This window comes from Aulonocara stuartgranti (assembly GCF_965226115.1).
Source record: "Aulonocara stuartgranti genome assembly, chromosome: 7".
In the NCBI taxonomy this organism is placed as follows: domain Eukaryota; kingdom Metazoa; phylum Chordata; class Actinopteri; order Cichliformes; family Cichlidae; genus Aulonocara; species Aulonocara stuartgranti.
In genome coordinates, this window is record NC_138945.1 from 47,509,145 (window position 1) to 47,529,967 (window position 20,823).

A 20,823-nucleotide genomic window follows, 5' to 3' on the forward strand; every position below is an offset into this window, starting at 1 on the left:
CTCTGGTGGAGTTCAGATGGCATCTTCAAGCTGGCTGTAGAGCAGAAAGCATATTAAGCTTATCATAATTGTCTTTTTTAGCTGATCTAGTATCCATTTTCCCCGTAGCATATGTCCGAATTTAAAAGGATATGCAAAAATGTGTAAAAATTGTCATATAAATTCTACAAACAAATAAGTTAATTTACATGAAAATATTGGCTTGTAGCTTCCTTTTACATCTGCATGTGTGTTTGTGTGTCAGATCCAGGGCTCAAATGTAGGAATCTTAAGGCAGCACAGCTGAGTCAAAAAGTCTTCCTGAGCAGCACAACACATGACAGACAGGCAGTAAATACAGGCATTCTGGCAGAAGACAAGGAGAGACTATCATTATCTTTTTATAAGGAAAAAGAGCCAAAAAAAAAAAAAAAATCCCAATTAACATATGCACTGTATGTTGCAGGTTACAGTAAAACACACACACACACACACACACACACACACACACACACACACACACACACACACACACACACACACACACACACACACACACATCATTAATTAGTGTGCCCCTCATCTGCATTGATCATTGCACTAATATGCCCCATGGACAGGCTTAACTTCCGGATGTCATCCAGTGGGGTGGCTCCCACTCTTCAATCACTGCTGCCTGGAGTTGCTGCTGAATCTGTGGAGGAGAAGCTCTGTCACTCAAGCGACTCTACATGTTGCAGGGCAGGCAACATGCCTGGTTGCCTGCCCTGCCACGACCATTTCAATGGCACGATCCCAGTAAGGTTGCCCCAGTTGTGGCATTCAATAACAGTCAGGCGTGACCTAATCCCAAATGTTGGTTATTATTATAAAAGCACATATTTTCCCACGCAACTAGTTTTTCTAATAAAAAAAAGCTCTTTCAAAGTTAGGGCAAAAATACAGGTATCATTAGTTATTACTGATACATGACATATAATGATACACATGATATAAAAGGATACTGGGAAAGCCTGGAATACTGTAAATGTAAAAAAAACAATGACTTTAATATATCTCTAAAGGCCTTTACTGAAAAAAAATTTGTATTGATTGAGTTAGCTGTAGGATAAACATCAAAATAATTCAGTTCAGTGTAATTTATACTGCATAATATAACAACAGCAATCACCTCAAGGATCAGTAAGTTACATGATAGGGTGGGGCAAGGTCTCACAATGGGCTCACTTGAAACCTTGGCTGATGGAGATCCACACTGGTTTTCACACCTTGGCTCATGTGATTAGGCAGATGATCAATAGTGGGTCCACGACCCTCTTAGGAATGCTCCCAATAGGTCTTAAAAATCTGACACGCTCTACCATTTGCCCTTAGATCTGAAGGAGCTTTTCGGATGAGAAGTGAAATATCTTCAAGAAACTTAAAGAACTACAGTCACTTTTCTCTCCAAGCTCCTTAGTTTACCATGACCTGGATGACTGAGAACCTTCACAGACATCACATACTTAAATGTGAGGCTTTATGGACAAGAGCTCACCTTTTTAATAAGACAACACTTCTAGTGATCCTGGTCAATCAGAGGCCTTTCCATCAGCTGGGTCAGTGCAGGATCTCACAAAAACCAGACTAGATTGGATTAAAGGGTAATTTGTTCTGTTTTCCCTTTGACAGCATTGAAAACTGGCGAACACATAAGAGAGACTAATGCAGTCTTAGTGCCTAAAAATCATGCTGAGCACTACTGTCACTACTGTAACCATCACCTTCTCAAACACCAGTGGATTAGTTGGTTTTGCAAGTTGGAAAAATCATGATAATAATAATAATAAAAATTTAAAATAAATAAATAACCCTAAAACATTGCAGTAAAGTATTGTAAATGTCATTTTGTGCTACGGGGACTGAATATTTGACCGAAAAAATGAACTTCCTTGTTTTGTATCCAGCAGGGAATTTTGTTGCATTTCATTACCTCTCTCTCTCTCTCTCTCTCTCTCTCTCTCTCTCTCTCTCTCTCGCCCCATTCATTTCCTGTTAAAAATTAAGCCAGAGTCTAGTTCCTTAAAAGTTGTGAAATGTGCATGCCTTTCTGTTTATTTGCCTTGCACAAACAGCTGTTCCCTTTTGTATGCAGGTCCAAACAAATTAAAACTCTGCAGATACCTTAATCTAATTTTAGACTCAGGCCTAACATTGGCCTAAAACTGGGTTCTCTTTTGAGTTAAATCAACAGCAAGTCATAGAAAAAACAACAACAACATCAACAAGAAAACCCTTTTGCCGTGATGTTACCAGCTTCACCACATGAGGGCAGCAGACCTACATCATTTCTTTGTGTCCACATAGCCTTGTGTCTCAAAGAGATGACTAATGACCATACTGGATGTCCAGATATGGTCATCTAGTTGCGGAAGTAAGCACCAAATATACATGCCATTCCAGGAAAGAGACTATTTTGAGTTACAGATTAATGTTTCAGAGAAGGCTGGAAGCTAATAAAAAAACAAAACAAGAAGTCACGTTATAAATATGCTGTTGTCGGTTTTAAACGGCGAGCCCTTGAATGTGAATAACATGAATAACTGATGCATTCACGTGACTCTTAAAAAACGTGACAGGGGTCTGCAGCACATCTTGTAGCCGTTTCTTGCAGTCATCAATTAGTAACCATGATGTCTATGTGTGCTATGTCACGTACCAGAAGACGGTTGAAGAAGGCAATGTCCCCTAGTGGTTAAATTTAAACACGACATCTAAATTCAGCTCCAGCTTGAACCATCTGTCTGTATCGTCTGGGTGTTGTTCAGACGCACTAATCCACATAAACGGGCTATATACTGCCATGGATCACTGTTTACCACATAGCTTCATGTCTGACTATGCAATACTTCACACTTACTTAAGGAGGTGGATCTTAGGGAGAAAATAATAGGGAGAAAGATAATAACAGTAAGCATTTCTTCTATTACTGTTTTCATCCATGCACTTAAATTGGTGGTGAACCACTCCTTATGTTGCTCTCTCTGGAGCCAGTTGAAGGGCCCAGAAAGGACCTTTTAGTTGATTTTGTTGATCGGTGAGTGAGACAGAGTATTCTCCCTGGCGCATTCAATTTCAATATTGAACAAAAGGGTTGTGAAATAATTTGAATCACAAACAGCAAGTTTAAAAGGGAACATGTGTCTCAAAGAGAGAGTATAGATGAACCAAACACCTCATCTTATTACACAGACAGCCTGGATCGCGTAATCCATGTAATGGGCAGGACAAACAGACTTGTTGCGTTTTGTATTTCATGCACTCTGTCTGTATGAGGTGGTGTCAGACACAATAGCTGCTGGTAGGTTGCATCATCAGCTAATTGTGACCCAGGAGATACACTTCTCTGGCAGGCGAGTAAGAGGGGGCAACCGAATGTTTTTGTGTGTGTGTGTGTGTGTGTGTGTGTGTGTGTGTGTGTGTGTGTGTGTGTGTGTGTGTGTTTGACTGAAAGCCCACTGCCTCTGCTGTTGCTTCTGCTTCCACCACTGCTGCAATCACCTGCAATCCTTTCAGCGCCTCGCCACTCCTGCCGGTTGCCTGGAGACGGGGTCGCCTAGGCCACTGAGCTAATGGTACTGGGAGCAGATGAGGAGGAGAAAGATGGAGACAGAGATACAAAGAGAGGGGAGTGGGTTAAAGAAGAAAATGGGAAGGAAGGAAGGGATCAACGAAGGAGAAGCTACTATATTCCCGGAATGGTGAAGTGATGAGCTTCATTTGGCCCTCATCACTGTCTGTCTTCTTGTAGTGCCCTTGAGCAGGACATAGAATCCTTGGTTGGTTATTCAGTGTTAAGCCAGTCAAGTCATATCTGACTGTAAAATCAGACAGGCAGGCTAAAGGAAATTAGAGGGACAGATGTACCTCCCCCACCTTCACCACCCTGTATGCAAACACCAAAAAAAAAGAGAAAACCCCATAGATGTGAAAATTTGTTTTCCAGCTTACAGACGACGTTATCAGGCCAGCCTCTGAGAACAAAAGCAAAGCATCCAGAAAATGTACTCTCTTAACAAAATTCATTCCACAGCCTTGCACTCTGAATAACAAGCATGTTTTGATGTCTGTAAAGAACATACACGCAAGGACGGTCTGAGCACATCGTGTGAAAGACTTTCACATGTTTTTAGGGCTAAAAGAATAAATTTAATAGCAGATCATATTTAGATGAAAGGCCGTCACAAGCAGTACAGAGTTCTTGTTCCCATAAAAGCTCTGTGTGTCTGTCTGGGTTGTTTGAATTTCTGATAAATTGATTTCATACTCTTTTCAGATTTTTAGACTGAGTTAAAATTAAGTTCTGGCTTGAACTATTTTTGGTGCGGTTAAATGTATGAAATAACCCAAGTTAGTGATATTAAAGTATAATGAACTCCACTCAAGGGTGGGTGCAAGACTGAAGCAGATGGTGAATAACATACACAACATGCTGCAAGGGGAGGAGGTGGTGGGAGATCAGCAGTAGGCTTACCGCTGCGTTGACACAGCAACAATGTCAGTGATTGCTCACCTTTGCACCATGGTGTGTGCACATGTGGGAGGGGACGGGGTGGGGAGACCTGCTAATTGATTTCATCCCTCAGGAAAGTCATTTCATCATACTTTGTGTTTTTAACCCTCGTCTTACGACAGCCTTACGGCAGCCACTCTGCACGGAGACTCACGTCCCAGTGGGAAATTATTAGCTCCTGTGTGCATGTGTGTGGTAACATGTAAGGGAAAACACATGAGAAGTAAAAAAAAAAATATATATATATATATATATATATATATATATATATATATTCATATTCATATTCAGATAGGGAGCAGGCCAAAGTCAGCACTTTGTATACAATAAAATTGTCTTGCAGACCTCCAGTTACCAAGCAACCCTTTTGACCTGTAAATCACCTTATCAGAAATGCACTTACCTTTATCTCTTCAGTGGTTGAAGTCCACAAAGGCACATGCTTTGTTGGAAATTTCACACCCTGGATGACCACACTTGGGTGTGTCCAGATGGGGTCAAAAGGTTAAACCAGTTTGTTTGGTCAGAGTCAGGCTGGAGGTGCTGATATCCACACTTTCTTTTCAGAATGTAGAGAAACTTGTCTTTCTCTGCACGTTTACACAACCCCACACCATGTTTGTGCCATTCACGCTTTGAATCTCATCACTTTTCCAGTGATTTACTTATTTTTCAGCATTGTGTTGTTTGCAAATTTCTGGGACCTCAGGGCCACCTTTACTTCACCAATTTCTCATACGTATGAACTCATTTCTTTTTTTGTCCAATAATTTGTCAGGTTGTGAAACAAGCCAAACAGAAAAAAAGTTACAATGTAACAAATTTTATTGATTCAGAGCACCTAATGATCAATTTGCTCGGGACAGTCTGGCCACACAATGTTATTGTGACAAGCTGAGTGAGTCACAGAGGACAAAGTGTTATGCAGCAAATACAATCAGATAAACGCCCATCTTCACAATCAGCACTAAAAAGCTGCCATTTATGTGCAGGAATATAAGAAAATACAAGACAAAGACTTAAATATCAAATCCTAAAGTTGTAAGACAGTAAGACAAGAATTGCACCAGAACCTGACGCGTATCCATCATGCTTAACAAAACTTCTCAAAACACTTTGCAATATAAAGCTCTGCTTTTTTTGTGATATCCTTTTCTACTTTTTTCTAGAGTCACGACTGTGGTTTCTTCACACATAAAAACTGCTGAAAACAAAGGTAAAAAATAAATGGCAAACTTCACCAATAAGTTACATTACTAGGTCATTATATAAGGCATACAAAAACAACATTCCACACAGTAACGCGGAGCTTAAAATGAGAAAGTGTCAGTCAGTGCAACAGTTACACAATGTATAAAACCTTCTGAGGTACAAAGTTGTTCAACTCGACACCAAACATTTTACGTTGGCCTAACATCAAAATTCTAATTGGCCTAAATCAAAAATCACTGTTGCATTGCAACCAATCACAAGTTCTCATCCTAAAAGGAAATGAAACAGTCAGTGTTCAGGACCCTTTTGTTTTTTTCAAGGCACTGTCCAGGTAGGCCCGCATGTTCTCTCTGTGGGTCTGGGTGAAACAGTGGCCAATGACCTGCTCCAATTTATCAATTCGCCTCCGGAAGCGGTCACGGTCTCGTGCCATCTCTTCCCAGTGTCCTTTACGAGACGCCTGCCGCGCAAACGGCCAGGTCCGCAGGACATGGAGTTTGACAACAGGAGAAAATCGAACCTGAAATTCAGAAGAATTATATTATAGTTTATTGAACAATACTGGAAGTCATATGACGTTTAAGTGCTTGTATTTAGGGATCATAAACTCTAAATATCTAAAAGCTACATTTGAGTCAACTCTTTCCAACTCCAAGTACTGATTTTTCTAATATGACGTGACTTTGTCCAATCATAAGACCTTTGTGCTAACTTTGCAATACTGCTGCAACTCGATACACATGGAAGTCAGTCTCTCCTGACTCGCTGGTGTCACATGACTGGCTTAGTCATGACGACCAGTGTTGCGAAAACAAACAACTCAGCTTAAGACACTCAGTCTGGAGGAAGGAATAAACAGTTATCTTTATCTCTGTTTCACACACACGCAGTACATGAGTCAGCAGTAGGCCCTCCTCTTCATGATATTAACATTCTAACTTTAAATATGAGATCACCTCCTCTTCTATATTTGTCTGGGTCAGGGATGGGCAACTCCAGACCTCGAGTGCAGGTGTCCTGCAGGTTTTAGATGCGTCCTCGATCCAACACAGCTGATTCAAATGGCTAAATGACCAAATCAACATGTCTTGAAGTTCTCCAGAGGCCTGGGAATGAACTAATCATTTGATTCAGGTGCGTTGACACAGGGTGATATCTAAAACCTACAGGACACTGGCACTCGAGGCCTTGAGTTGCCTGCCCCTGGTTTGGGTCAATGAACTGAGTGTGATTTCTGACAATATGTTTACACACTCATTCAGTTTAATATATTTAGCCCACAGCTAAAAAACAATAATAAATACACCAAAACTTTTGTATTTGGGTTCCTTTAACATCTCCATGTGGAAAAAGTGAAAGAATAAAAAGAAATTATCAGACAATTACCTTCTTCTGGGTGGTGTCAGCCTTGCTTTCTTTCATCTCTGAAGTTGGTGTGGGTGTTTGTCCAGATCTTTTCCAGGGCACTAGTATAGTCTCTGGATGGGAGTGATGCTTTGTCTGTCTCTCTGGCAGCACAGGCTTCTGGGGTGCTTTTGCCCATTTCTTTGCTTTTGTGGATGAATTTGGTGTGTGGTGAACATTAAGAATATCTGAATCATCGTCTTGCAGGAGTGTTCGTTTTGGAGAGCTCTGAAGGGGTGCCTGGAAGTTCAAAGGGTGGTAAGGGTCATCCTTTAGGCAGAGAGATTTCCACAGTGATTCTTCATCCTCTTCGGATGAAGGGGGGATGGTGCTCTCCTTCTCCTCTGTGTCTGTGTCAGATTTTGGGGTTTCGCAATTAGATAACATGGTGGCTTGGGGAGCTGTGCTGCTGATTGTGCATGCAGTGAAACACATGGGATTGTAAGGGTCTTCAGGACTGCTGAAGAAGTCCCACAGCCTCTCACTTTCCTCCTTGTCGATGTCAGGGCTCGAACCATCCGAACTGGCCCAACTGCTCCAACTGCTCTCGCTGTCGGAGCGACAGACCCAGTTCTTTAGGCCCTGAGACCCCATCATTTCCTCACTGGCCTTGCTTACGGACATGAGGTCGGTGTCGCTACAGTCTTTTACTTCACTTTTTCTTTTGCCCATATCTGTGTTAGTTGAAATGCAGGCGGAGAAAAAGAAAGGGTTGTAAGGATCACTGGATTTTGACAGAGATTCCCAAAGTGCTTTACTTTCGTCACTCTCAAATTCTACTGTGTTCTGGTCTTCCTCACTGCTCCAGTGAGAGTTTCTATCTTCTTCTGATGTGTCCTGCTTGAAAACTTTTTCCTTGGAAATATCCCATTTGAGGTCTTCCTCACTATTTTTTTGGCAGGTGTCGTTTGAACCCGAGTCCTCGCCGCTCGACACAAAGAAGTTCCAGTCGCCAGGGAAGCCCATTTTCCAGCCAGATTGGTGTCCCAGAAAGATGCCCTCTTCGTTGCCAGCTGTTCTGGACACAAACTCATCCACAAGCCCGCAACACAGGTCGTCAGCACGGAGACTGGACAGCAAGGCCTCAGCAGTGGATTTCCCAGCAAACGGGTCACCAACGTCTGCACAGAAGTTGGAGAGGGGATTTGAACCACCAACCATGTTGTCTCCCTCAAACAAAGAGGTGAAGAGGAATGATTCTGTTGGGTTTGTGGCTGTGGTCATGTGCTGGATATGCTGACCAGTCTCGTCTGTGATTCTCACGTGAACCTCAAACCTGAACATTTGGAAAACTGGAAGAAGAAAACAAAAAAAGCTTTTAAGTACAATAAAATGTAATCAAGTTAAATTTTCTGAAGAAATAATTATTCCATTCATGCTATGAGGCCAAGACAAGGTTTGTGTTTGTACTGCAGTTTTATGTATTATTTCAAAGAAGGTTTACTGAGTGTAACATACAAGTCCGTGTGTTGTACTTCAAGTGTTTTACAGGAAGTGTTACTGTGATGTCTAAACAATGTTCAAATGCTGAAAACGCACGTAAACATTGCGGAAGTTGGAAAAGAAACACCATCTACAAAAAATAAAAAATAAAAAATCGAGGAACTATTCAGACAGTAAAACACAGCATAGTGTCAGCCCCATAGAATATTAAGTTTGCTAAAAGGTATGTCGTTTAATGAGTTACTATATTAAAAAAACTAAACATATCTTACACCTACACAGTGGTCTTATAATTTCCAACATCAGTAAACACACCAAAGGTTAACCTTAGCAGCTATAAAGTGGGCGTAAGACGCAAGGAAAAAACTTTTGATTTCGTCTCACTCTTACCTGACAGGAAAGTGTAGTAAATGACTTGAACCAGCAACCGAAGCTGTTCCCACAGCACGGTGAGCATCTGTTTAGTCCACGGCAGAATAGCCATCCCTCCGCTGCCAAACCTTTCCATCGCCGTCCGCTCAGAGCTAGTCTGGGAACCAACAACCGTAGCCATTTTCACGTCTTTCTTCTCGAGTTTCGGCGACTGTGTTGAACACAACTCCTCACGTATTCTGGTATTCCTCGTCGAAAACCAAGAGATTTCGCGTATTCGTCGGTGACAGATATGCGTCGATGTTTTGTCGCTTCATTTTTCGGCAAGACTGTGCCATTTTTTGGTGTCCTTCGTCAAATGTTCTCATGTATTTTCTCCATGTTCTTCAGCTGTATTTTCGTCGTTGTAGTAGCAGGAGTTGAATGTCGCGAGGTTGCAACACTCCCGTTAATATAAACATACTGACGTCACGCTGCACCGTGATTGGACAGAGTAACTGTATTCGCTTAGATCCCTACTCGTCTGCTAACTCCTCCCACAGGTAACGTAACGTGTGACGCATAGAAAGTGCCCGTAATTTCCTCAGCTTCCTGGAAAACCCGGGTTTAAAAGTGAATTTAGATAATAACGAAAACTTGTAGAGTTTCCCAGAGATAAAAACAAAATGTATAGAGATTGCAGCATTTCATTCATGAATGGACTTTCACTTTCCTTGCGTGACACGTTTTTTGGTTGTTTTCCTATACAAACCTATGTATAAAAACAAAAGCCTATTGGTTAGCATAAAGTGATGCAGAGAAGAAATGTATTTTTGTTAGATTTTACTCTCACTTATTCCACCCTTTGTCCCAGGGAAGTGGAAAAAGAGTTAACTTTGGAATTAATATTGAAACATTAGGCGCAAATTATGTTTTAGAGTAGAAACATCTGATGAGTAGCAGTTGTGCTCAAAAGAGTTGTCACGCTGTTATAAACAGACAACACTGGAGTGCGCTAGCTCTTTATGTTTTGTGTTTACATCCACTGCCTACTGACCAATCAATACTCCAGAAAATAGCATCATCATTCCTAGAAGATCCCTTGGACCTCTGCAGGGAGAGAAGGAGGGAACGTCATTCATCGAATGCAGTTTAACTTTCCTTTTGTGACACTTTCTTGGTTGAATAATTTCTTTTTCAAACCCATGTACATAAACAAAAGCCTATTGTTTGGCATAATGTAATGCAGATATCAAAGCAGGGAGATCAGTGCATAAATGGCAATGTACTCAATCAATGTATTTTTGCTAAAGTGTACTTTCTATGTCATTTATCCCACATTTTTGTCTCCTTTGAAATGGAAGAAGAGTTAACTTTGGAATTAATCTGTGAACATTTAGACACTGCAAATTATATGTAACAGTAGACAGTTTCCCAGATGAGCTTCATATATACATATAGATGTTTAGACAAATTTAGTTCTCAATTTCTTCTTTCTCTTGGCAGCAAGCGATATTCCAGTAATTTAATTTAATTTAAAAAGAAAAACACCTACACTGTACTTGTTGACTTCATATAAAATTGTGTATGTAAACTAAACCTATGTTTGAATTATGTTTTTTATATATCATCTTTACTCTCAAACCCTTATTCAGCACAGAGTTTGCAGCTGAGAAAATAAAAAATAAAAACTGTTGGGAGCAGGTTAGGTTTATAATAAGCAGCGCACGCTGATTGATCCTTTTATTCACAGCATGTTTTAAAGTGGACATGAAACACTACATGTAGGGGAGACCGGGGATAGTTGTAACATTTTTGACATTTCTGTCTGTAAATTGAAGCTCTTTTAAATTATGTTATTTGTATGTCTATGGGGATATATTCTGTGTGGGTCTTTAGTGCTAATGTTTTAGCCGTTGGCTGTAATGTTAGCTAGTCTGGGTCAGTTGTAACAATGCAAATGTTACAAGTTGCCACACTTTAACTTATATTAAACAAGTTGGGGCAACGACATCAGCAGAGAGAGGTTCACTGGTCGCATTTGTATATGCAGTTAATGGTAAATGGTAAATGGCCTGTATTTATATAGCGCTTTTCTAGTCCCTAAGGACCCCAAAGCGCTTTACATATCCAGTCATCCACCCATTCACGCACACATTCACACACTGGTGATGGTAAGCTACATTGTAGCCACAGCCACCCTGGGCGCACTGACAGAGGCGAGGCTGCCGGACACTGGCGCCACCAGGCCCTCTGACCACCACCAGTAGGCAACGGGTGAAGTGTCTTGCCCAAGGACACAACGACCGAGGCTGTCCAAGCTGGGGCTCGAACCGGCAACCTTCCGATTACAAGGCGAACTCCCAACTCTTGAGCCATGATCGCCATTGGCCATTGGCAACACAATTCCTCCACTGTTTGTGTTCCCACACATACATTATGCAGACCACTGTGTCAGAGATGGACCAGTAGGAAGTGGAAATAAGTCAGGATGGGTGCAAGAAACAGATTTCCTCATCTTTCTGAAGCACTTTGCAAACCACACCAAGGTAAGCCATGATAAAAAGTAATGGAATTGCCATGCTGGTGAACAACTACATTTTTTCAGCTTCATTGTTATGTTCAAAATTGGTGCAAGAGTTGTAGGTTATAATGCCCACTGAGCCAATGAGGCCAAACTCAAGGAAGACCAACCAAAATGAATGAAATATTCAGTTGCAGAAATTTCCATAATTTGTCTTTTTTGGGGGGTTGGAATATGTTCAAAAGCTAGATTTCTGCATTCTGTCACACACACACAGCTACATAAATGGCTCTAAGTGCATTCATGTGTTGAATAAACAAAGATTACATGTTAATGTTTTGTTAGTACCCTTATTTCATTGTGTTACATTTCACCCCAGGATATGTTACAACTAACCCAGACTATGGGGTTAATTGTAACATTTCACTCTTCGTGTTTGAGACCATACCATGCAATGGGTAATTGTGCTGCAGAGAAAATAGCTGCACTATTTAATAGCAGAGACATGTAAATACTTTGCATTACATTTTGAATCCACTACCTTAAGTTTGATGAGTTTAACTGCAAAGCAGATAATGCTATTACAAATTGAAATAAAGTAGAAAAACTTACTTTTTGGCATATAAATTACTTTTTTTCGTGTTAAATTGTCTGTGTTTGACAAAATATGCTGATTTTTCACATGTGATAGCAGAACTGAGTTGGGCATGCACAGGATGAGTCACATCATTTGAAACTTAGCCCTGATTGGAGAAATTGGAAGTGTTACAACTGACCCACGTTACAACTATCCCCGGTCTCCCCTAATAATTATTTTATAGAAGAAAGCTGCAGCGCTAATTTCAAACAGATGAACACTTTGAATATGAGACAGGATAATACCACAAAAACCCAGCATTTATTACTGGCTGAGCCTAATTAAACTGATGTTATGCTTAGATGTCAACAAATGCATCGGTGGAGGTTCTCCATCCTTTCTTTGAGTCAGACCAGTGATCGACATTCAGTTTGAAACCACAAATGGGGTTGGGTAGGTTAATTCAGCAGCAAAATTACTACTCCTTCTGCTTACCTATCCATTTTGATCAAATTTGGTTAAATTATACACACTAAATCTGTAAAACCAAATACTTATTTAATTCTGATTACAACAGCTTAATATTTCAAAACCGGAGGTTTCTTCCTGTTAAAAGGGAGGTTTTCCTCCCAAGTATTGCCCCACTAAGTGCTTGGTCATAGGGAATCGTCTGCTTGTTGGGATGGCCAATACTTCAGAGCAGCCATTGCCAAAGAATACTGCAGTCCACTTGAAAAAAATAAAAAAACAAAAAAACCCTGAGGCCCACCGAATCTTAAATCTTCACTCTGATCAAAATACAAGATAAAGTGATGAATTTCCTTGAGAATTTAATTAGAAAAACATCAACATCATAGGCTGTTGGTTATAAATTGTTAAAGCAACCCAATCATATGCTAAGTGATAAGAGCAATGTGTGACCCACTAGCCAATGGGACACAAAAGTAAATTTAACTTAAAGTAACATCCTCCTATTAACAGTTTTAATTCACTTTTATATAAATCAATGAATGTATATAAATATGAAATTGTACATACTTGTAATTTCAAACTGCAGATTTGCACCTCACACTTTGGGAGCCCCTGCTATAAGGGGAACCCCCCAACCCTGAAAAAACCCTATATGATTTTGAACTTGGGCACAACTTGGGTGTAGGCCCAGTAAGTAATCACTGTGTTCAAGTTTCACTGTTATAAGAGGAGCAGCAATGTGGATTATGGAGGGATCAATGGGCGGACATCTTACCATTGCATAGCTTCATCAGTCTTTGCTACATCACGTTAACACAGACAATTTAAATACAACTTACTGTCTTATGTCACGATGAATAAACCAATATGAACTAAATGTTGTTTGTAATTCTTAAAAAATACATGCAAAGGCCTTTGACACATGGCCTGAGGAAATTCAATGTCACTTCTAGAATCAAGTCTTTTAGTATCTTCCACATATCCCGCTTTGCACACTGATGCTACAAATAGAATGAAACCTCAATACTTCAACTGTTTTGCTCTAACCGCTGGGTAAATTTTAATAGTTAAAATTATATAGTTACATCTTCGATTATTTAGTACTTCATTTTTGTTTAAAGACACAAGCTTTAAAAAGAGATCCTGAAATTCCTCATAAAATGCTGTGAATGCAAACTACTCTTCGTGTATTCAGCTGCTAGTTAGAAGGAGCTGTATGCCGGCCTGTTTTCAATGGTACCCTGTGAAGTACCTATGATCTCAAAGAGGACCCAAAAACAGCACTGTTGGTATAGATAGTATTGCGAATGAGTATCTAATTCAAAAGTAATTTTCTTAGTAACGATTACCTTCCGAATATTGATTTTTTTGTGACAACCCTGAAGGGATCCTACCTTCCCAAACACAAACATGAGCACGTCGGCAGTGTTTCGGGTAGGTCTCAAAATTTGTGGCCATCTGAACTTATAAAAGTCTAATAAAAATAGTGCTTACGGTGTTCCTTTCTTCAGTTTAAATTCCCCACAATCAAATTAGGACATACTGGTTAGTAAAATGTGCAAAGACCCAAATAACTTCTCTAAAATCAGTCTGATCCAGGGTGGAATTTGGCCTTTGCTTAAAGAAAAGCTACTCCACTTTATATTACATTAAATAAACAGAAACAGCCACTGTGGGGAAAAACATTACATTTACAGAAAATTAGAATATTAACCTTTGGTTTAAGTTAGTGAGCTGATAACCAGCTTTATGTGACCTTTTATCCTGATGTTGGTAAGTGATGATGAAAAGTGCCCTGGGTATGTTGAACTTTCCCTGTAGTATAGGGCCCTGCTCTCAATGGGCATGTATTGCTGCATTTGTTTTCCCCTAGGTGGTAGAGCAGGTCACCTACTATTCGGAAGGTTGGTGGCTAGACCAGTCTGTGTGCTAAATATCAGTGGGCAAGAGTCTAACCCCAAGTTGCTCTTCCATGAATCAACTGGAGTATGAATGCGTGTGTGTGTTACAAAGCACTTATGTAGAAAGAGCATTAAAAAAAAAAAAACATTGCTCGTGTGAATGAGGCAAGTTGTGTAAAGCGCTTTGAGCGCTCAGAGTAGAAAAGCACTGTAAAAGTACCGGTCCATTTAAATGTATTCTTTTTTGTATTCGGTGTTTGGCCTGTATTTCAAGTGCATCTCTAAATCTTAACATACACACAAAAAGACAAACAACTCCCAATTTAAACGGTTTTATTAATCCAAAAGTGTAGAATTTATGCCACCAGAGCAGAAGCTGTAGAGGACTCACTGTAAACAGAAAGGGGAAAAAAACATTAGTAAACAAAAACCTTTGACTTAAAAACAAAAACCCATTAAATCTTCATATATATTTTTTTTAGGGGAACAAGTATAACCATCTCTTTCCTATTACTCACTCATGATTTTTACTTTGTTGTAATTATTTCTTTATATTCAAAATTAAGTTCATGTTGGCCACATAAATTACAACATGCTTAAAACGCCACATGTGCAAACCTACAAAACTACAGCTGAATAAAAAGGACCAAGTTGTCTTTTTAGAACATCAATGTGTCCATCCACACTAAACCACACATGTACACAAATAGTTTCACTGTGTGAAGGGGACTGGCAGAGACTGCACCAAGTAGCTGCTCTGCTAATTTACCTCCAGTTTTTCTCTAGCACAACAGAAATATCAATACTCCTAATAAACAATGAGGAGCATGACAATGAATTGTGCACTTCCATGTATACACTTAGTGAACATTACAATACAGTTAAACGATTAGTGTTGTAATAAAAACTACCATTTGTGACAATTTTTTTGATAACAAACAGGTAACCGACATGCAAAAATTTAATTTTCCGATCCAAATAACAAGAAAAGCATCTCAAAAGCATCACAGATACATACTACTTCCAGTTGGGGGCCAGTACTCTCTTGGTCTTGTAGTAACGGGCCAGCCTGTGGATCCTGCTCTCAATGAGAATCAGGCGGAACTTGGCATCCTTGTCCTGCAAATATAACAACAACGTGTTGCATTCAATTCCCATTATATTTCAAATTGCTTGCATTCCAAAGAATAAAAATCCTTTAAACTGTTGATGACAACATCAAAATTACATTTTTAATTTTACATGGAAAACAAACTTATCTTCCAAGTTATGCTATAGGATCTTGTTCCAGGTCATTGGCCTAGCTTTGCTGTACCTTTCTGTTTCTCTCCAGGTGCTTCCTGACCGCCACAGCCTTCTTGATGAGGTGGTACAGATCCTCTGGCAGGTCAGGGGCCAGACCCTTGGACTTGAGGATCCTCAGAATTTTGTTGCCAGTGACAAAACGTACTTGGGCAACACCGTGGGAGTCCCTCAGAATAACACCTAGAAAGGTTTATAGACATGATAAAACTGAAACAGGCATGGGATTTTGCCAACAAATTAAGTTTTGCATAAATCTGCCAAAACAGTCTTAAAACAGATTAAAAAAATTCCAGAGAAATGAAGACTGCATATTGATTCAAAAGCAAAACTAAAAATTTTTCAAAGTGAGTAAATTGTGTTTCCTGGATTTATGTAACACAAGTGGCATCTGGCTAATGTAATTTTCCTAAACAGAGAAAGAGTTGAAGTTTTCTCTGAATGGCATCACATTTTTTTGTCACTGATAAGTTATTTTATTCAATGATTGTTTGCACAGTAAGATAAGTTGGCAATAATCTTTGTAGGACTTTTCCAAACGTTTTGATTTGACATGAGTTTCTGTGGACCCTTGAGGCCTGTAGCTATCAGTCAATAGGAAAATGTATACCTGCTCCATCTCGTCTTTACTTTACTCACAATACAGACAATCTATCCTAATTTGTAAATATCAGAGAAAACAACATACACTTCTTATTAGGGCTGCTCGATTATGGCAAAAATGATAATCACGATTATTTTCACTGAAATTGAGATCACGATTATTTGACGATATTTATTTAACCCTTTAAGACCTACCATAGAACCAAGTCCACCAGAGCTTATATTATTTTTTTTACATGCTGTAGTGCCATTTGTGGGAGCATTTCAAGTTGCTATACATCAATACAACTGTTATAGCCCATATTTTAATAATATGTATGCATTAAGTCCATAGTAATTACATAAATTGCAAAAAAGTGCAATAAACTACAAAAAAAATTGAAAATCGCTTTTGTTTTGTTTACATATATTTCTACTTGGAGAAATTTAAGAGGTTTATCCCTCAAAACTTTAAATACAATAAAGTTGCAAAAAATAGTTTACAACAACAGGAAATTTATTTTGAGTGTCTTCATAGTTTTATTTTGGAGATACAGTTTTTATATACTGCAGGAAAAACAAAAAACAATCCTATGATGCAAATTTGCAAAGAAAACAGCATGTGCATCATTTCACTGTGGGAAGTGTTACGAACAGCTGATGGATTGGAAAGCGTGTTTCTGGAATATTATGTTTTTGTTCCTGCAAGCGCTTTTTATGCAATTTTTGCAAAGCTTTATGTGGAAGGAAACCGTGACCGAGGACAAGCTGATGGCATCAGATGTAAGTACAACTCCTCCGGTTTCATATGCAAAACAAATTATTGCGCTAGCTTACACGGTTCAGGTTCTACAGGGATTTAAAAATAGTTACACAACACGGAGCGTGCTGCTCTGACCGGATTTAAAGGGTTAACAATGACTTTAAAAAATAATATAACATAGTGTGCAACACCACTGAAGTTTTTTTACCTCTCTTTTCAACCAACAGCAGTCACTCTCCTCTCCAAATAACTCCTGCTTAGCTTTCCGAGCTTCCCTCGGGTCCTCTTAATCAGCGGTCTCCAACCTTTTTTGCGCCACGGACGGTTTATGCCCGACAATATTTTCACGGACCGGCCTTTAAGGTGTCGCGAATAAATGAGGGAGGGGCTAATAATCGGCTCAGTCATTTTTAATGATCGTTGAAAGCCCAGATCGTAATCGTGATTAAAATTCGATTAATTGAGCAGCCCTACTTCTTATTGTATTATAATGGCTTAGAATGACAGTGTAAAAACTTAAGACTAGACAGTGTGTAATACATCTGGTTTACATTGCACTGAAGCTCAGAGGACAAAGAACAACAAGAACATGATAACAGCAACCCCAACGTTTACAATTATGAGAAATTCTGAATTAAAAATTACTGCAGAAATTTAGCATAATGGTATCAACATCATGGTCAGCCAAATATCTGGAAGGGCATCTAGCACAAGTAATGTGCAGCCAAACGTTTTTAAACTGCTCAGCAATATCTGAGTCTGCCAAAAGTTGTGAACTGAACTGTGGTGATCTTCAATTATTATAGTCATGTCATGTAATTAATCTCAACATCTGCATGTTGCAGGGAAGAAAACCTAAACTAGCACTTACCAATCTGGGAAGGAGTCAGACCCTTCTTGGCCAGCTTGAAGATCTGCTCTTTGACATCATCAGATGTGAGCTTCAGCCACTACAAAAATGGGGGACGGTATTAAAATAAAGGACGCGTGTTCAAAAAATGTGCAATAATCACTTCGCTTTAGCGAAATATAATGAATGTGTACTCACAGTGGGAACACTGCGCCTGTAAGGCAGAGCTGACTGGGACAAGCCCTTTCTGTAAGCGAGAAACAAAATCCCGTTAGTAGTGAGAACTTGACAGTTTGGTCAGAACAACGCAAAAACTATCGTCAAGTCAACAGGGGAAAAAACGTTAGGCCGGGTTATGCTCGCTTCATACTAGTGCTGGCTTACCGATCATGAATCTTAACTAAATGATCAGTTCACAGTAAATTAACTTTATCAGTAAGAAGAAACACGCGTGACTTAAACTTTGCAAGTTATACATTTATATGCAACATGATGTACAACTCGGGGAGTTAAAATCGTTTCGATGCGCAAATGTGCTAACTTGGCTACCACAAGCTAGCTAAAGGAGGATGTCGACTGACTGTGTGCATGTAAGTCAATTTCTCACTTTTAGGTTGAATCCCAGATTTCATTTTTGACCCCAGTCAGCCACAACATGTTTAGAAACTATCTCCTGCAAACAAAACCAGTCTACAGAAGGAAAATACCAACTTTAAAAGACAAAAAGAGAGCTCACCCGGGAGCGTGCATGCGACCCATGATGGCGGTAGAGGAAGAGAGGCCGCACACGCGACAGAAAATGGTATTTTGCGCCTGCGTCGGAAATGACGCAATGACGTAGACCGGAGTTTTGTTGACGCTACCTGACGTCAACAAAACTACCCTAGCTCAGCTTTTTAGTATCTCCCTCATTCTTCTTCAGTCTGACTGAATACTTGAGTTTGTAATAGCTGAACAACGATACCTTGTAAAGGACGCTAATTTTTATCACACTGAAACCGCTTTAGTTAGCGCCATTTTTTCTCAATTGAAGAAACTGGCCACTGACATGTGAGCGGAATTTGTGGGACACCAAGTAGTGATGTGCGATACCACTGATTTCCTTTCCGATCCGATACCAAGTAATATTCAGGGTGGTATCGACGATACTGATCCGATACCGATACTTTGTACAAAACGGATTTTATTTATTGTATCTCAAATTATAGCGTCATAATGATTACAGGACATCAGAATACCTTCTTCTTATCACTTAATAATGCAGAGTTCATCATATAGAAATAAAAAAACTAAAGTTGTGTGCTATTTGAACACCTTGCCTGCCTGGAGGACTAAAGGACTCCGTGAGAGACTCTCACCCTAGCAGCACCTGTCCCTCTCCTCCTCTTCAGTTCGCCTCAACATACGCTCGTCATATTTTGTGATATGATTTACTCTGAGGTGTTTGACAAGGTTAGTGATGTTGCCACAACCATACATGCCAACCCTCCCGATTTTTCCGGGAGAATCCCACCTTTCTCCAGATTTTCCACCCGGACAACAAAGTTGAAAAACCATATCGCAGAATTCATAGCGCGGCCCAGCCAATTCCAGTTTCCAACAATGACGGCAGCGACTTAGTTTTAATATCACTCTTATTTCTCTTTCTGGGTCGCAAAAAAACTTTTAACATATTTTCAGGTGAGAATGTAGCTGTGTAAACTTCAAACATCTGAGCCGACACATCGTCTTCAAACCCCCGCGGTCTTTCACCACTCGGGTTAAACATGATGTACAAGTCACTTTGATAACTTAAAAATGTTCTTGTTTGGCTTTTTCAGTGTTTTATTTGTTCGTGAGTAAATCGGTTTGGCTGAGATTAAAGTTATTAGATTAGATTAAATTAAATTAAACTTTATTATTCCCTCGGGAGGGTTCCTCCGGGGTTTTCACACAGCTGAATAAACGTCAAACAGAAAATGATTAAACAGAAGAGTTTACGTCAGTGTCCGGTTATATTTTAGACAGCAAGGAGCAGACGGCAGAGTTTCACTCCACCGAGGGAGCTCGTGACGTACTACCCGGCTTTCTTTAGACCGCGAAGGCCGGTGTTGTGCCAAAAAGTGATTGTCTGCCAAAAACTGATTTCCGGTGTTTGCCAAAAACTGATTGCTCGTATTTAAACTGCTTTAAGTAACTTGTTGGGCTATAATATGTGAAACATATGTCAAATGCATCCCTCATGGATGACATAAAGTCATCTTGAGCCACAAACAACATTCGTGTAACAAGGTAGAAGCCGCAATCAGTTTTTGGCAGTGACTTTTATATAACCTTTATTTATGCAGTTAAAAAAATCTCATTAACATTAAAAATGTCTTTTGTAAGAGTAAGTTGGCCAAGAGGACAGCAGAAATGGCAGCAAATATTACAATATTTCTGTAAAAATATTTTAAGTGGGGATAAAGGACCGGATTGGTTATAATGTAAGTACAATAGCAGAGAGTTGTAAAGATACTTGAAAAACAGATATTGTTTTAATTCTCTATATAACCCCTTTGTAAACCCTGTTCACCGAAGTCTATTTACGAACATACGTAAAGATATTACACATAAAAAATACACAGAAACATTGGAAATCAGTTTTTGGCAGACAATCACTTTTTGGCACAACACCGGTCCTCAGGTGGAAGCAGTCTCTGAATTTGGACACCCCCGCTGTTTCCGGGCCGGCCAATAATAACGGTGACATTTAACGTATTTTATCCGATAAATAAACCCTGTAAAATATATTTATCCGCCCAAACAGCCCTTTTGAATGTCTCCCTAATTCTGAGGTGTCAAGGTTGGCAAGTATGGCCACAACACCTCACTTTTTTTGCCACATTTATTGCAAACCACGGCTCAGCTGTTTGTGGAGGTAAAATACATCC

The 20,823-nt window shown here is 39.7% G+C and overlaps 2 protein-coding genes and 1 long non-coding RNA gene across 3 annotated transcripts; all 3 read right to left on the reverse strand.

Annotated features, from left to right (window-relative positions):
- Positions 1-221: 221 nt before the first annotated feature.
- LOC309711483 lies at positions 222-2,743 on the reverse strand. Its single transcript, XR_014277984.1, has 3 exons — positions 2,678-2,743; positions 607-673; positions 222-300 (listed from the first exon to the last, which is right to left on the reverse strand). It is a non-coding gene; the product is annotated as an uncharacterized lncRNA (long non-coding RNA).
- Positions 2,744-5,338: 2,595 nt separating this feature from the next.
- Positions 5,339-9,456, reverse strand: LOC309711407 (uncharacterized protein). The gene is made up of 3 exons (XM_082541709.1): positions 8,981-9,456; positions 7,130-8,439; positions 5,339-6,263 (listed from the first exon to the last, which is right to left on the reverse strand). Exons 1-3 carry the CDS (start codon positions 9,141-9,143, stop codon positions 6,039-6,041), a joined length of 1,698 nt encoding a protein of 565 aa, XP_082397835.1. The 5' UTR covers positions 9,144-9,456; the 3' UTR covers positions 5,339-6,038.
- A 5,274-nt stretch (positions 9,457-14,730) lies between these two features.
- Positions 14,731-18,732, reverse strand: rps13 (ribosomal protein S13). The gene is made up of 6 exons (XM_082542795.1): positions 18,648-18,732; positions 18,110-18,158; positions 17,933-18,011; positions 15,730-15,899; positions 15,433-15,533; positions 14,731-14,804 (listed from the first exon to the last, which is right to left on the reverse strand). Exons 1-6 carry the CDS (start codon positions 18,668-18,670, stop codon positions 14,771-14,773), a joined length of 456 nt encoding a protein of 151 aa, XP_082398921.1. The 5' UTR covers positions 18,671-18,732; the 3' UTR covers positions 14,731-14,770.
- Between the last annotated feature and the right edge of the window lie 2,091 nt (positions 18,733-20,823).